At 40.2% G+C, this 17926-nt stretch overlaps 1 protein-coding gene across 1 annotated transcript in view; it reads left to right on the top strand.

The window, feature by feature from the left end:
- CPZ (carboxypeptidase Z) overlaps positions 1-17926 on the top strand; it is an 89683-nt gene that overhangs the window by 68966 nt on the left and 2791 nt on the right. Inside the window, exon 10 of the mRNA XM_018554965.1 lies at positions 15041-15140. Within this exon, the coding sequence (XP_018410467.1) occupies positions 15041-15140 (100 nt within the window). The remainder of the gene's footprint in view (positions 1-15040; positions 15141-17926) is intronic.

Below are 17926 nucleotides of genomic sequence, written 5' to 3'. Positions count from 1 at the left end.
GGAGCCAGCCGTAACATCACAGCTGGCTCCGCCTAGCTGTCAGAAGCAGGCTGTCGGCCGGCTTCGGCTTTCAGTGCGGCTCAGCCGAGCCGAGGCATATGCGTTCGGCTCGACTGAGCCGCTCGGCCACGTTCGGGAGCTATACGGGCTATAGAGAATAGCCCGTACAGCAGCCCTTTGGTTCTACTGAACCGAAGGGGTCCTGGGGCCGAAGCTAGCCAAAGGATCGGCCCGAAGCTATGGCTAGATCCTTCGGCAGCTTCGTGAATAGACCCCTTAGTTATATGCTATATAATTGAACCAGTAAGAGGGGTTAATAAGCAGTAAAAATGAGATGCTGCCATTTGTTCCTATACATTTATTGTAATTATTTTTGTAATTCTAAAAAAAAATAATAATAATAATTAGGAACAAAATGGCAAATTTTTGTATTAAATATTGTTTAAATCATATTATTCAATTCTATTGAAATAATGAATTGAAAACCATATGTCACAACTATCAGGAAATCCAGAGTTCTAAATACCTGAATCTCTATGGAAAGATTGACGTTTCCTGTAAAAGCCAAACTTTGTCCTTTCTCCCAAGCTATTGAGGTTTCAATTTGATGGGCATGATCAGATAATCAATAGAAATCATTTAGGAGGAGGTAGAGCAAAGCTTGACATTTCATTCCCAATTAAAGTGAACTTAAGCTCAGGAATTAAATCTTAAAAATACATTCAAGTACCTAAACTATTAACAAAAATGTATCTTATTTGTGTATCACTCGGCTGTAGATCCTCAAATCATCTCTGAATTGGTGCTGACACTGTCCTTCCTTCTGGAGGGCTACTTTGGTTCACCATGGTCCCTGTGTGTGTTGTAAAGTAGTCACCGCACTAGAGGATTTATATTCCTCTAGTGCAGAAAGCATAATGTCATTGTTGAGAGGCCGAGGACATCACCCAGGTGTAATCGGTACCCGTCTTAAATTCCAACCAGCAGGCCCATTCAGCATAAAATCGTCCGTATAGGCCCTTTGATGAGAGAACCCTCTCCTCCATGGCAGAGATGTCATCAAGCTTTGTAAACCATAGGTGTAGTGGGGGAATAGAGGTTTGCTTTCAAAATAGTGGTATCAAAGCTTTCGCAGCATTAAGTAAATGAGGTGTCAGTGAGCGTTTATACCGGGCTGTGGTTACCTCAGTAGAGTGAAAAGTGAAATAACAGGTACCAGGGGTCATCTGCTAGGGAGATGCCATTATTTTTGCTATATAAGTTTTCACCTGATCCCAATACCCCCGTAAAGCGGGGCATGTCCACCCGATATGTGCTAGAGTACCTATTTGTCCACAGCCCCTCCAGCATAAAGGGGAGTGATCTCCGCACATAGCAAGCATTCTGGACGGTGAGAGGTATCATCGGGTAAGTCATTTATAATTCATCTCCTCCATCGTGCATGCTATGGAGGAGACATGAGCCAAAGCTAATACCTTGGCTCTTTGGGCATCAGAAAAAGAGCTGTTCAGCTCCTCCTCCCATTTAGATAGAAAAGCAGGAAACATCGGCCTCCCCAATTCCTGCAGAATTGTATCGAATCGGGAGATGCATATGTTGGGCCCACTGAGGGAAGGGAACACATTTTCCAAGGGACTAAGATCTCTTATAGATCGTAACGCCTAGGGGAGAGATATCAGGAAGTGTTGCAACTGTGAGTAGCGCCAATGGTCCATAAAGTGGGGGCAGGGGAATCCAGAAGTGTCTCCAAGGTTGCCAGCACCTTGCCCTTGAGCACATGGTGGGAACAAATAGGCCTATCATTTGCCCCAGTTGATGAGGGTTTTATGTTAATTGGCATCTGACCAAACTGGCTGTAAAAGTTTTAAAAGACGATAATTGACTCTGAGTAGCAGACTACTGTGACTGATAACTCTTGCTGCATAGTAGGTTGGCACTAAATAAATACAGGAAATTGTTTTGAAAAGTAAAAAAAATTAATACAGGAAACAAACACTGCTTTTCTTTTTGTACAGGTTCCTCTTAAATAAGAAAAAAAGTATTTGAGAATTGTACCAAATGACAGTGTACCAAGTTATTGCTCTTTTACAGCTAGTGTAAACACCTTATTGAAGTCTAATCACAAGCAGACATGCCCTTGGATCGAGTTACTTCTCTGGGTTCTGTTTTTTTTTTTTTTTTATTCATCCCTTTCGCTGCCTCCACTAAGTCTAGACATGGTTTGAGGTTTTATGATTATGACCGACCATTGTCCCAGATTCACCAACCATATTTAATTCTGTAATTATTAACTGCTACTGGCGATGTTCTATCTATTATGAATCTTGTGTTAGGGTGCTAAAGGTTAAGTGATGTTTCATATTATTGTAACTGGAGTTGTAACTCCAGGGGAACCATTTTGGAAAATCTGCACAACACATGGCGTATAGATCACGGCTGGTCACGAGTGAGATGTCAGCATCGCTGGATCGATTTGCATTTCCCCTTGCTTGCATATTTTAGTTAGTTAAATAGCGCACACTACCAGGTTAAGCACAGAGAATATTAGCTTACTAGGCCAAAAGGGAGCTTAGTGATTTCCTTTAGAGAGGAAAAGAGGATGGATGTGCTAAGGAAACATGTTGGACAGCCGAGAATTTAAAGCTTTTACCTGAAGGCATTTGTAATTGATAGCTTTTATATGGAGAAACGATCCAACAACGGTGAGGAGTAAGTAATAACAGATATTGTCATGCAAGTTTTTTTTGTTTAAAAATTCTGTATGCCTTTTGCTCACATATGTACATGTGATTGTATGGTTTTATATTGTGTAAGCGGTACTTTACATTTTATGTTTGACTGTGAATGCATTCTGTATATAAATTCTAATTTTACACTGCCTGGCCCAAAAAAAAGTCATCACCTGGATTTAGCTAAGAAAACATCTTGGCTAAATCCAGGTCAGAGCCTTCAATTGAATAAGTGTTATGATTTGGGATTGCCTCAGTTAGTCAGGTCTAGGTTAGGCAACATTACGTGCTCAAAAAATTATAGCTGCCTACCTGAATATACCGAATGACCAGGTTTTTCCATCAATGGATTTTGTCTTCCCTTATGGCAGGGGCATATTCCAAGATGACAATGCCAGGATTCATCAGATTGTGAAAGAGTTATTCAGGGAGCATGAGACATAATTTTCACACATAGATTGGCCACCACAGAGTCCAGACCTTAACCCCATTGAGAATCTTTGGGATGTTCTGGAGAAGACTTTACACAATGGTCCGACTCTCCCATCATCACTACAAGATTTTGGTGAAAGATTAATACAACTCTGGATGGAAATAAATGTTGTGACATTGCATAAGTTTATTGAAATGATGCCATGGCGAATGCGTGCCGTAATCAAAGCTGAAGGCGATCCAAGGAAATATTAGAGTGTATGACTTTTTTTGGCCAGGCTGTGCATTTTAAAGTAGAACTGAATTCAAAACTTTTTTTAGTTTTTGGCAGAGAAAAAGAGGGTTATAACCCCTGCCAGATTTTTTTGACATCTGTGTCCCATTGTGGAAATGTCCCTTCATATGCTGTCTGATAGCCACAACAGGAAGTTAGAGTTAATCCAAAGGGCAAGGTGGTCAGCAGAGTCACCAGAAATAGTGTCCGAATTGGAAGATTTCCCCTCTATTTCTGTTCAGATAAGAACCCAATTTTCTTTCACTTACAATGATAACGGTCACCAGGACAAATAGGGGGGGGGGGGGTGAATCTTCCTAATAGGGGCACAGACAGAAAACAAAAACAGGTATTCAAATCCCTCTTCATTGTATTCAAAGCTTAAATAAGTTTAGGCTTTAGCTGCACTTTAAAATACAAAAAAGTAAGCTTTAGATAGATTTTTATTGATGACTCTGTCCTGCTGATCATTGTCACTGGGTCTGAAAGTGAAGGAAATCCTACATTTTGAGTTGTGTCCAAAACAGGAATAGAAGGGACATCTTCCAATGGGGACTCGTTCTGGTGACAACTGAGCTGATTTAACTTTACTGTGAAGAGCTTTTCTCTCACTTCCTGTTGTGTCTACTGGACAGGAAGTGATGGAAAACATCCCTAATGGGGCAAAGATGGCAAAAAATATTGACAAATATACTTTAAAGGGCAATTCCAGGAACAGATTGTCGAGTCAGGGAACTACTACTCCTATTCATACAATACTGTAACTGTTCTGATGGCCATGTGACCATCATTCTCAAATCTTTCTCAAATCTTGCTGAAAACAACCCCCACTGTTTTGAACATAAGGATCCTTATCCCAGTGGTTTAGCTTAGTGAACTGAACCTAATATGTTCACTCAGCTTGCTTTCAAATTTAAATCTGCACGTTTTGCAGTGCAGTGTCTGCTTATTGCATGTTTTTGACGTGTTTTACATGCATTACCATTTAACTTCCTGTGATGCACGGTTTTCTATAAATAGCATCAACCAGACGTTTTCTAAAATGAAGCACCATCCACAATAAAAAAAAATAGATTAAGGAAAACTCTTTAAAATTGACATAATTTATTTAATTCAGACAAGCAATTTTGGAACTTATTGTTGTAAATAATTACCTTTCCCTTTCAGCCTATAGATACCTTGTATATCTCTTTACAGTTGTTCTAGCTTGCTGATTGCCCACCTGGACTGTTTGACCTTGCCCATGTCTTCTGCCTTCAATGTTGACCTTTCTTGTACCTGATATTCTCACCTGCCGCCTGCCCCCATCCCATCTAGACTTTGACTATTTTTGCCTGCCGCTGGACCAAACTCTGCCTGGAATTTGACTATTCTTGCCTGCCACCCACCTCATCTTCAGCCTAAACCTCAACCAGCTATGGTGCATTTACTTGTCTCTACATAGTAGCCAACCTGCTCCTGCAACCCCCTTGCAGGGGTAATTCTCAGGGTCACAACCTGGTGACATATTGTAACAAAGTAGCATGGCCGCTACTAGGGTTCCCGGCTTATTACTTTTTCCAGGTGCTCTGGTAAAAGACCATGGTGTCACTAAGATGCCGTGCATTAGGTGAGCCCATATCAGCTGCAACATATGAAACCTGTAACAGAGTTTGCTATTGCTGGCCTATGTGAATGGTGCAAGGCCATCATCTTAATCTTTGCACCACTACTTAGTAAGCCATTGACTCAACAGGTATTTAGGCTGGGAGTTCTGACTTTTGAAAAGTTTGACTGCATTCTTGACCCAACTCCTGTATTTTTATCCTTATAGGGTCAATGCTAAATATTCTTATGTTTATTATAAGAATCTTATAGGATATTGTTAAATCCTTATGCGTTTAATACTAAATATTACTATTTCCATAGCAGATGTACATTTGTGGAAACCACAAAACAAAACGAACATGCTTACCAGATAATTTGTCTTTCAGAGAAATTGCTGTCACCACTTTGCAGCTCTGTTTCACTTCATAGGAATTATGGAGTGTAGAACTACAAAGTCAACAAAGCAGAACATATTCAATAGTGTAACAAATCACTTTAATAAGCAAACTTGGTGTCCAGAAAAGAAACTACAAGCTGAAGTCACTGTGTTCCCTCAGTATTGTCACCTCTTACATGTTTCACATGAGGTGATATTTCACTTTACAAAGAATATCCAGTCATGAGCAAATAAAATAATAAAAAAACACTATTATTGCTTGTACATGATTGAATGATGGCAGTCAATAGAGCTTCAACTCATTCACTAAATGAATGAGGTGAAGAAAACGTCTCTTGCCAAGTGAACAGCCGATTTACCTTTAGTAAATTAACCTCAATGGGTTTGAGTCACTAAAGGAATAAGAAAGTTAATTTAGGATAACAAATTTTCATTCACCTTAGTGAATAAAGTGAATCTGTTACATACCCAAGCATGTGCATGGGAATTAAAAAAAAAAAAGATACTATGGATTAAGCCACAATAGGTTTTGGATATCCAAGGTATTTGGGTGACAAGATTTCCCTGATAAAAGAAGCCCTTTCTCTGTGCGGTCTCACTTTCACTGCTGCATCATGAGAATCCTTATGCCCAGTAGATGTATATCTATAGGTACAGATGCACTTTTTGCTACATTGCTACATGCTACAAAATTTCTAAATTTAAGTTCCAAACTTAAATGTTACTTATTTTCATTTTGCTTTATTTCTGGCCCTTCTATGCTGTCCTTTTTCAGATTGGATCTGTTTAGTGAAAACTCTTCAGCCAATCTATGACAACAGATTGAGTTCATTCCAGCCACTGAAGTAATATTCTCAAAGCATGATTGAATTTGTTCCCTGTTCTTTTTAAAATGTTCTCAAATTGCTTTGGAGAGAACTTTGGTTTGCTGGTTATCTCTTAACTGTTAACTTGGCGGGAGGTTGTCCTGTGCATGCTGAGGTACACACATGTGCGTATTGCTCTTCGGATCATTGTCAATGGTCTGTACACATAAGCTCTGTGTGTGTCCATATTGTAATAACCAGAGAGCTGTGGCCATAGTGGAGAGATGTTAGACATTAACATTGAATTGCGAAAATGCAAATAATGGGTTCCCTATGCAAACTTTTTGAAGCCTCGCCTTGCTCAGAGAGCTGTGTTAACAATTATAAATAAACTGTGTGCTAAGTGCACCACGGTCAAAAGTGTCAGTCTGTCATCTGGAGACAGACTGCCTTTGGGAAGAGACTCACTTGCTCACTGACCAGCAAAACGTCCTGTCTAAACTAAATCTTCTTTATACAGTCTTGCAGGTCATTAATATTCACTATACCACTAATGATTATTAAACAAACCTGTACTTTGCCCATAGTTTAAAGTTCAGTCACCCAGAAGTACATACTTTCCTGCATCTTTGTTCAGCTGCTGCCAGTGATGGAAATACCTGTTACTTTTGTGTATGGTAGAGTATGTAATTCCCCCCATGTAACAGTGCTGGCTTGACCTCCAACTGGAAATCCAACTTGAGTGTTTACTCGGCTTTCTGAGGCTGAATGGACTGGTGAGGGATTGAAAGAAAGCTATGTAATGCTGGCGAGGGCCAATGAAGGTAACCTGTACTGCTTTGCCATAGATGGGTTTATATTACAGTATGGTCAGCCATCTTTGTCACACGTGAGTGAAGCCAACTATTCCCTCTCCCCATATACACACATACACACCACCCCTGAGCCTCGTAGCAGCTCACAGGGCTATGGATGTAGTTGCCCCCTTGCTAAAAATGGTAAAAAAAAGTGTTCTGTTGTTCACTGTTATGGATAGTGTTAAAGTACAACTAAATGCTCCATTATGACAGTCTAAAGAATTACCAAATCCAGTAGTTATGTGATGCAGATACCTCATAAAATCAACAAAGAACTTCCTGCACCTTCCCTAACTGAGCCAAATCTTCCTTCATTTTTGTCTCACATGCTCCCACCTGCAGGCACTGCAGCTCACAGTGAGAGGGTTTTAGCAACAGAGGTAGTGCTGTCAATACCCCATTGTAGTGCATGCCAGTACAGATTACACGAGAAGGGCAACTCTGGTCTGAATTCAGGAGCAGTGCAGCATTATTGCCACACCATCACAGAAAGATTTAAGGTGGAATATACTGAAAGGCTTAACAGGTGTTTGTGGGACTTCACAGGGGGAATGAGAGAAAACTATAGATACAGATGCAATTTTTAAGTGCTGCAGTGCATATTTTTTAATCGGAGGCCATAGTTCTAATTTACATGGACAAAGCATTCGATAGGCTGAATTTACAAAGATGGAGGACAAATTCTGTGTCCCTTATTATTTTTCATGTTACCTTTCTCTTCACCAAAGTCAACTCAATATTGAATGAAGTGCAGTGGGTTTTTTCACACGAAATAGTTATCTAACCACTGCAAACCGTTATTTTTCATAATTCAGTATTTATTCTCATGAGTTGTTTTTTTATGTCCACCAAAAGTGTGTCTCTATTTTCTGCTCTGTTCTTAATACATCTCATAGAGATTCACGATTAAGGTGCAAACTGCTAATATATTAAAGAGCAAAAACCTGTATGATAGTTCATCAATTGACTTTTAACATTTAAAATATAAGTTTTGATAGAAAAAGCTAACGTATACGAATAGTGTTTTTAAAATACCACTTGTGTTTTACTTTAGTGAATTGACCGGATTGGGAGAGGCAGGAAGGGTTGCAGGAAGATTTGCTGTACTTCTGTTCTGTTGAAACAGATTTGTTGGACCAAAAATATGTTCAAGTTTATGTGTAAATGAAGTGCAATAAGGCAGATTGTTAGGTCTCCTGAAACTAACCTTAAAGGAGAACTATGAGGTGAGTGCTTTTCACTCACCTCATAGTTCTAGCCGACATGTGACAATGAGACTGTCACAGGTCGGCTCAGTAGATTGGGAGGTGAGCGGGAGGGGATGGATTCCCCCGCTCCGATCCGCCAGCGCTGGCTGGCGGAACGGACGGGGGAGGGGGCGGGTACAGCTGGCTCTGCCTCTAGATAGGCAGAGCCAGCTGTCACTCACGCAGCTGGGCGATCCCATCGATGTCGGGATCTGCTCCGGCTACGGTGTCTCAGTATACCGCGAGCTACAGCTCGCGGTATACTGAGCTTAGCGTGACGGGAGGACACTAGTTTGTGTCCTCCCATTACCCTAAGGAGAACTATGGGGAAAAGCCCTGACCCCATAGTTCTCCTTTAAGGAAACTATATTGTTTAGGCTGTTTTATTTACTTTTTTGTGTAAGTTTATACCATTTCTGAACTTTTGTGTTTTGTCTGATTTTTCACTATTTACAGCCATTGTTTTACATAAACATAAACATTACATTTACATAATCATTTAATACTGACAAAGGATTCTCCATGCGGTATAGGTTATTTAATGAGAATGCTTTGCAGTCTTATTGCAGCTTCGGGTTGTAGTCCCCTTTGTCTGATGATAAAAATCTCCAGCTAAGCTGTCTATTAAGTGATGAGTTTCCATTTTCATGGCGTATTTCAGTTCTGTAAATATAAGCTTTTTTTTAAGCCTTTAGAGAATCTACATCATAATACCCAGACCAAGTATTTTGGGTATGTGCAAGTCCAATTAAAATCCAGTAATGATGTTACAAGCAGCAAAGTGCAGATACCACTAAATATGGCTACTTATACTCAGCTTTGTTTCTAGTATTACCATTTTGCCGGGTTTCACACTGTTGTCATCCATTATATAAGCACTTTAGTGTGTGTCAGTACATGGCAACCAGTGGCGTTACAAGGGGGTGCGGCCCTCACCCGAGTGACACCAAAATGACTGAGAGTCATTTTGGTGTCACCCCTTATGAACTCGGGTACTCGGTCATGGACGTGAGGAGGGGACCCGGCGGCATATCTCATTCCGCCGGGTGAACGTCCCCTCATCTCCCTGCCGGTGTCCATCACCAAGATGGCCGCCGGCAAGCGTCAATAAGATGACCGCGCATGCACAATGACGTCACGGCGGGATGTCCCCCCCTTCTCTGCTCTGGGTGACACCCGGCCTCGGGACGCCCCTGATGTAACCTACAGGTTTTAAAGCCCATTCACACACTATCCAGTGCATTCCGGCACAGTTCCATGCTCTGAATGCACTGGATCACATAAACCAAGCTTCCCAAGTTGTGGGGCAGGAGGGGGTGATCGCAAAAAATAGTGCATACACTATTTTTTGCAATCGCAATGCTGGGCATTGCTGTACCACGTGTTCTCTTGTGGGCGATCACACTGCGGGTGGAAGGCATGTCTGTTGTGCCATTGACATGAATGGCACCATCATGCCCCCTCCCGCTTGGTGCCACGGGAGGCTTGGTTTATGCGATCCAGTGCGTTAAGGGCATGGGACCATGCCAGAACGTACTGGATAGTGTGTGAACAGGCCCTTAATGGACCTCTTTTACAACACTGTGCTCTGTAACACACACATGGTTCACATTTGTGTGTTGTGGTTCACTAAAATGTAGTCAAGTGTGGTACATTGGAGTTGTGTATTGGGGTAACATTCAAACTGTGCATTGCAGCAATGTTGCAAAGGGTGCATTGCACCTTACCGCACCACAAAGATGTAAATCAGGCCGCAGGGGTTTCATGTTTTTGTTTGGGGTTTTTCTCGGTATATTGCCATGGGTCTTCCCTGGGCATGCAGATACTTGAAGCGTTGAAAATCAAATTTGGTTTGGATTTGGCTATTTAAATGAGACCCAAGCACATTTCTATTTAAAGAACTATCTTTAGTGTTTTTGCATTTCTTTAACTAACAGTGAGGACATTGACAGAGTTGGCGGCCTCACTGGAATATTGAAAGCTCTCATTGCAGAACATTAATGTTGCTTGTGGTAAGCTTTATAAGAACATAAGTACTGCAGTTCAGACCACCAAGTCCATTCCATTTTACAGCTCTCTGGTGGAAATTGTACTTGGTGAGCACAATAAAGCCAAATAAAATCCATACACATTACACATTAAAGCTTTCAAGATTAAAGATTGGCCATGGAGACATTGTGGAAGTCTAGCCTTTCTAAAATGTGGAGCAAAAACAGAAGGCTGATAAAATATGGAGATAAAGTTTAGTGAATTACTTGAGATGCTACTCAAATTTGCCAAGTCCAATCAAGGATTATTATAGGCAGATGCACACCAGATCCACTTACAGGGATTAGAAGTACCTGCAACATCGATTATCTGAAAGTTGGACGAAACAGTTTCACATAATCATTTTACATCCTTATAAAAAGGTTGTTTAGGCAAGTGAAGTACTTAAATAAAGTGTCTGAGATGACATTTCAGAAATCAATAAAAACAGGGTACAAAGTGCAGCAAATGGAAATTTAAGTTTTACCTCTCAGGCAGAAGAGTCTAATAAAGCAAGCATTATTAGACTGTGTCAAACTAATCTGAGCTCTGTTTCATTTGATACTTGATAAACTCTGCGGTGCGTTCAAACCCAGCTGGCTTAAAGGGCCACTAAAGAAACTGCAAGCTGGTTTCTATAAAAGACCATTAGACTTTTATTGTTTTTCTTTATGTATTTGGGGATTGGAAAATATCTACAATTGTGTCTTGTTATATTTACAATTTTCAGTTCAACTTTGCTGTATTTTAGTCGACTTTATTATTTGTCTGGGTACAGTTCCTAATGATAACCAGGAAAATGACAAACAAATGCAACCTTTAAAGTGACACTAAACGTAAGAGTTCAATCTTAAAAATACATTCAAGTGCCATAATTGTTAACAAAAATGTATCTTATTTGTGTATCACTCGGCTGTAGATCCTCAACACTGTCCTTCCTTCTGGAGGGTGGCTACTTTTATTCCCCATGGCCCCTGTGTGTGTTGTAAAGTTGCCACCGCTCCAAGCTCACTCCTGTGATGGACTACAATCTTACTACAAATTAGTAAAATAACAGTGAGATTGTAGTCCATCACAGGAGTGAGCGTAGAGTGGTGGCTACTTCATATAACACACAGGGACTATGGGCAACAAAAATAGCCACCCTCCAGAAGCAAGGGCAGTGTCAGCACGAACGCAGAGATGATTTGAGGATCTATAGCTGAGTGATATGCAAATAAGCCACATTTTTGTTAATAGTTAAAGAAGAACATTTGGGCTTCCCCTGCACTGCAAGGGTTAACTGCTCATTTTTGTCTAGGTGCTAAAAAGAAAAGTTATACTCACCTGAACCACTGAGTCGGCTCCCTGCTTCTCTGGTCTCTGAAACCTGTCTCCTCTTATGAAGCCGCATTGGAATGTTCCTCAGCATAGTCACATCTATACACTATGTATAGAACGTGATGGAGTATAGAGGAGGAGAGAGGCTGGAAGGAGCAAGAGCAATCCGGCTCCGTGGTTCAGGTGAGAATAACTTTTTTTATTTGAGACCCTAGACAAAAATGAGTAGTTAACTCTTGCCGTGCATGGGGTAGCTCCACTACAAGGGTTAATAAATGTTTTGCCCAGAGTTCTCCTTTAAGGCACTTGCATTTATTTTTAAAGTTTAACTCCTGAATTTACTGCCCCTTGAGGTATTAAATGCGAACCAGGGTGTAGCAATTATCGCATAACCCAATGTTTACAGCAGGTCTTTTGTTGAACTGCTAACATAGCCTGTGTTGGCCAAGCCACTGACATTGGGGAAAAAGCAAGCACACCCAACATATTATAATTTCAAATCAGTATAGGTATGCTGATCAAAGGATCCAGTGCACCTCCAGCTCCTCACTGGTGGAAATCTGTACTAACAGAGAGATGCAGGCAGTTATTACTGCTCTCCTTTTTAAAAATATTAGTTGCTGCGACTATGTTGCTATATTAAAAACTTTACAAAAGGCTTTAAGTAGAATTAAACTCTCATTTTGTTTGCATATATCTACTGCTAGAAAACAGTAGCAAAAACATTTTTAAAAAAGTTACCAAAAAGGTAACTACTTACCTGTGTCTCCAACGCTCGCTCCCGTCTGAAGATCTGAAGATTCTCGAGCGGCCATGCAGGATCAAGTGGCGGGTGCATGCGCAGTAGAGCTCTACAGCAGGGAGAAGAGGACAGACACAGTGGAGTTGAATGCACGCAGCCGGCAGCGTGCATGTCGGACAGACACCATGGGACAAAGAAGACACAGCAGTCAGCGCTGGATTAGAGACTGGCACCAGCGCTGGAGGGATTGCTGAATACTAGTGGAAGGAAAAAGATGATTGGATCAAGAGCATGAGGGGAGGAAAAGCTTTGTGACTTTAATGTCACTTCAGTACATATCTGTCATGTTGTCAAACTTTGCTCTCTTGAAAGCTACAATGCTTGCCTAATCTTCAGCATTCATCACACTTCTGGGTGTGTCCAATGTCTAGTTCTCTGCTGAGCACTGTGGTTTCATTTGACAACCCTTGCATCCCTACAGAACACAGTAGTGATGTAGGGGGTGGTGAAAAGAACTGCAGAGGCACATCATGCATCCAACTCTTCTGGAAGTTTTAAATGCTGAAGATTTTTCAGCCAGTGGTATATCTTCAAAACAGTGAATATTAGCAGTGAGGAGAAACAGGACAAGTAAGCATTCATTTAAAGTGACACAAAACTCAGGAGTTAAACCTTAAAAAAGCATTCAAGTACCCTAACTATTAACTAAAACATAACTTACTGTATTTGTGTATCATTTGGCTGTGCAATCATCAAATCATCTCTGAATTTGTGTTCTTCCTTCTAGAAAGTTGCTACTTTTGTTGTAAGACTGTAGTCTATCACGGGAGTGAGTTTGGAGCAGTGGCTACTTTACAACACACACAGGGATTATGGGGTTTAACTATTAGTAGAAATGTATCTTATTTGTGTATCACTGGGCTGTAGATCCTCAGATCATCTCTGAATTCATGCTGGCATTGTCCTTCCTTCTGGAGGGGGGCTCAATTTGTTCCCCGTGGTTCCTGTGTGTGTTGTAAAGTAGCCACCGCTCCAAGCTCACTCCTCTGATAGAATACAATCTTACAACAAAAGTAGCGACTCTCCAGAAGGAAGGACAGTGTCAGCTCCAATTCAGAGATGATTTGATGATCCACAGCCGAATGATATGCAAATACAGTAAGTTATATTTTTGTTAATAGTTAGGGTACTTGAATGCTTTTTTAAGGTTTAACTCCTGAGCTTAGTGTCACTTTAAATTTTTTTGTACAGGCTCCTTTAAAGTCTATAAACCAACCGAAAACAAGGGGAAAAAGCTTTTGAGCCAGATAAAGCCATCAATGCAACAGCATTGTAATGCTATACAGCATTAAACTGTGTTCAGGTTACCTCTAAATTTCTGATTAGAATTAATTAATGGAAATGTATACTTATTTTGCATATATTTTCTTTCTGTTTTACAGTAAGAACCAAGACAATAAAATATTTAAAATATCCAGATTTTTAGGTAAACATGAAATGTTTCATACTAAGGAAGAACTTCACCTGGTTTTAAAAATGTAAAAGTCAACAAAACGGAGTTCAATCCAGCCCGTTCTTGTGGGAACCTGATTTTATCACAGCTTTTTAGGGTTCCACACTGCCAGCTCTGATTCAGAAGCCAGTTGTGACTTCCTGATTAGCCATATCTAGCCCCCTACTGTGCATACGCCAGACCGAAGGATGCCTAGAGCCTGGTTTCCCAGTTCCACATTATTCTCCTGTCCTATCTGATGTCTGTTTTTAGAATGCAGAGTTCCATTTTAGTTATTAAATTACCCTGTCACCTGGGTTAAAAGTTAATACCATAAGCACCCTGTAAAAATTGGTTTGCTTTACTTACCTGTCTGGTGGATGGTGAGTCCAGTCTTTGCTCTGTTCAAAACCTACGGCTGCTGGTATCTACATGGCACATCCACCAATGTGTGCTATGGTTCTACTACTTTGTCCTTAAATGACAGTGACTGGCAGGTGGAATTACAGCTCTTTAATGAGGGTCCATGTATATTGTCACATGGGAGTTTCTTAGTACAAAGTGACAGTAATAAAACCATGACAATAATACATGTAATTATTAAGGTTAAATTAAAGGCAGAAAAAAATAAAAAGAGGAAGCACTGGCAAACATATGACCACTATTTCGCTTCACACAGGGTATCCCTGCACTTGTCAAATCTTTAAAACTTATTTATGGAGAATGATTTTGGTTTAACATTTAGTGGATGATGTAATAGAAGCTTAGAATGTAAATAACCTATTTACAGTTTGCTGTTGTGTTGCAGGAGCGTGCTATTTTGAGTCTTAAAGTATTTGTCAAAGTTCAATCTTTTCTTTCATTTATTGTAGTATTGTAAGTTGTTTTATATTTGTGCCAATAACAATTTTAGTGTATTTGGTTAAAATTATTGTTTGATAAACTTTTGCACAAATATCATGAGACACAAAATCAAGAATGTATTTTCTTCCCTACATATCTTCTTAATTTAAAAAATATATATATAATTTAAGGGTCAGTTAAGGAACTTTTAAGTTTGTAGTATACATTCTATGGGTGCAAAATGGAAGCTGAATGAAACTGTTTTCTTATTTTCTTTTACTATCAGGTACACAGAGGCATAAAAGGAGTAGTGAAGGATGAACATGGAAATCCCATTAAAAATGCCCGCATCTCAGTGAGAGGAATTCGCCATGACATCATGACAGGTACTTTTTAGGCTTTTTCTGGACTTTTATTATATTTGTAGTGATGACATACAGCACACAGTAAAGTAAAAAATAAAAAATTAGAAAGACAAACTGTAATGCAAAGTTAATGAAAGTGCTTCCATGGCAATGCTTTACTCCTTTTTGTCATTTATTTTCATTTTTCTTTATTAATCCATTTAGGGTTTTGTGACATATTTTGCACACAAAACATTCTGCGATGCAGAATATGTCTTACATGTTATTTAAAGTGACTATACTGAAGGACAAGTCATAAAAGTAAGGGAAAAGATCCACTCTTATCTTTCTAACCCCACAAAGAAAAACGTAAGCCAATACTGACTTTCTGACAGTTAGAATTTGCATGCGACTGACATTTCGTCCACCTTTAAGTGCTAATGATAGGGCCTGGTGAATGGCGGCTTAGCACCGCATTGAGGGAGGTGAGGAGGAATGTTATGCGTGCCTTTATATCCAAGGGATCTAAGAGGAGATACCCTTATTTTTTATTACTTCTGTTAACTGCTACAGGTATTATTGCAGCCATCTCTAGGTGTCTGCACTTTTCGCTTTCAACATTTTTATTTTAATGGCTAAAAAGCTAATTAAAATGATTAAATCACTTACAATGGATGCTGCTCCTTAACTTTTAAAAGATTTACTGGGCTATTTACAAAAGGGTGAAGAGTTTGGAGAAGGCAGGGTAAGTGAACAATCTAGCACAACATAGCTGAACTGGAAAGTGAGGTGAATTGGAGAATTTTTCCAAATCAGCTATGTTGTCCTAGATTGTTCACTTCTCCTGACTTCTCCAAACCCTTCACCCTTTTGTGAATAACCCTGTAAATCTTTTAAAGGTTAAGGAGCAGCATCCATTGTAAGTGATTTCATTATCATTTTAATTAGCTTTAAAACATTTTTAGGGTTATTTACAAAGCTGCCGTAGGCAGCCGACTGAACAACCGGCCCGAAGTGAAGTGAGCCGAACGCTGTTCGGCTATTCACTTCAGGCTTGCAGGGCTGATTTCATTTGGCTCAGCTATTCTGCTCGGTACCTCCGTGGTACCGAGCAGAATAGTAAAACAGTGAAAAAAAGTTTTTTTTTAAATAACGTAGAAAAATACTGTTTCCAAATGTAAATAAATGACCAATGTTAAAAAATAAATAAAGATCTCCAAAAAAAAAAAAGATTATTGAAAAAAGAAAAATAAAGATCAATAAAAAAAAGAAAAAAAATCTAATAAGAAAAAAGAACAAAACAATTGGGCGGCGCTAACTTCCGGACCTGTACAGGCTATAGTGAATAGCCCGAACAGCAGGCTCTGGCGGCCGAAGCTAACCGAAGGATCAGCCGGAGCTACGGCTGATCCTCCGCCTCGCTTTGTGAATAACCCTCTTTGACTTCTTCACCCTTTTGTGAAAAGCCCTATTAGTTTCCTGCAGAATCCGCTGGTCCCCTGAGCACTGGACCTGATATTAAAAAGCAAAAAAACACATATGACTAAATTTGATTTATATATAATTTTGCCATTTTTGTACCAGAGGTGTCATGGTAAATGGGACAAATTGCAGGATAAATTTGGCACTTATATTGTGACACTCACTTGAAAGTTATCACTGGTCATATTGGAAAAAAAGGTATTTTTTTGCTTATAAATATATAGTATATAAAATAATGAATCAATTTATGAAGACTGCAAACAAAAACGTTGTTGGTCTCAAAAATAAATAAGCAAACACGGTAATTAAAAAATATCTCTAGAGCTAAATGCTTTAATTAAATAGGTTGTATGGAACTTTTGTGGCCATAAAAATCTATAGTTATTAGGTTGGCGGGAGAGTATAATAAATGATATGGCTAAGACTAGCATTTGATACAGTGATACAGTTAAATATTACTACTCCGTTGCCAAAGAAAACGGAAAATTGTATCATACTTAGCAGTAATTTTCCTTTCGTGGTGCCTATCCGTGGCAGCATACCATTGATATGGCTCCGCCCCTTATTCCCCCCCCCAAAGGACCAGTGTAAATCTATAAAAGAGAGAGATTCCCCTGCATTCTTATAACAATATCGCATTCAGAACTTGAGGGTAGCTATGCTGCCATGTATAGGCACCAGGAAAGGAAAATTACTGGTAAGTATGATATAATGTTCCGTTTTCCTGGTGCCTCCATGGCAGCATACCATTGATAAATAACGAGCTGATGGGTGGGTTACCGCAAAATTCCTCTGTTAATGAATCCAAGAAGCCTGGATGGCTTGTCTGCCAAAGTCCACTGTAGTCAGGACCCCTGGGGCGATCCCGTAGTGTTTAATAAAGATGTGCTGTGAGGTAGATCACCGTAACAGTCCCGGAACTTGCCCTTGCCCCTTGAACCTGCCCCCGGGAAGTAGGAACAGGTGCTCCGATGACCTGAAGGAGTCCGTTAGATCCAGATAGGAGCGCAGAGTCCTGGCCACATCCAGGTCATGCAGCTCCGATCCATGCGGATGGCCTTTGAAGGATGGCAGGACCCATTCATGTGCCAAATGAAAAGGCAACACTACTTTCGGTAGAAGGCGAGGAAGAGGAAAAAAGACAAAACAGCGGCCGTCAGCGAATGCACTCTTTTGGAAAACTTAACCTTGATGTTGGTCCCCTACCGTGAAGCGGTTGGCAGGTCTTGCACAAGTGGAGAAAGGTCCACGGCAGAGGAGGTAACAACACAAAGATAACTGTAAAGGAGCATAGAGGGATAGGTCAGAGGAAGACAGGGGAGATCCAAGACATCTGCCCTGGAACC

Source organism: Nanorana parkeri, unplaced genomic scaffold, assembly GCF_000935625.1.
Source record: "Nanorana parkeri isolate BGI_ZX_2015 unplaced genomic scaffold, ASM93562v1 scaffold180, whole genome shotgun sequence".
NCBI classification, from domain to species: Eukaryota; Metazoa; Chordata; class Amphibia; order Anura; family Dicroglossidae; genus Nanorana; species Nanorana parkeri.
This window is presented reverse-complemented; position numbering and strand designations above follow the sequence as displayed.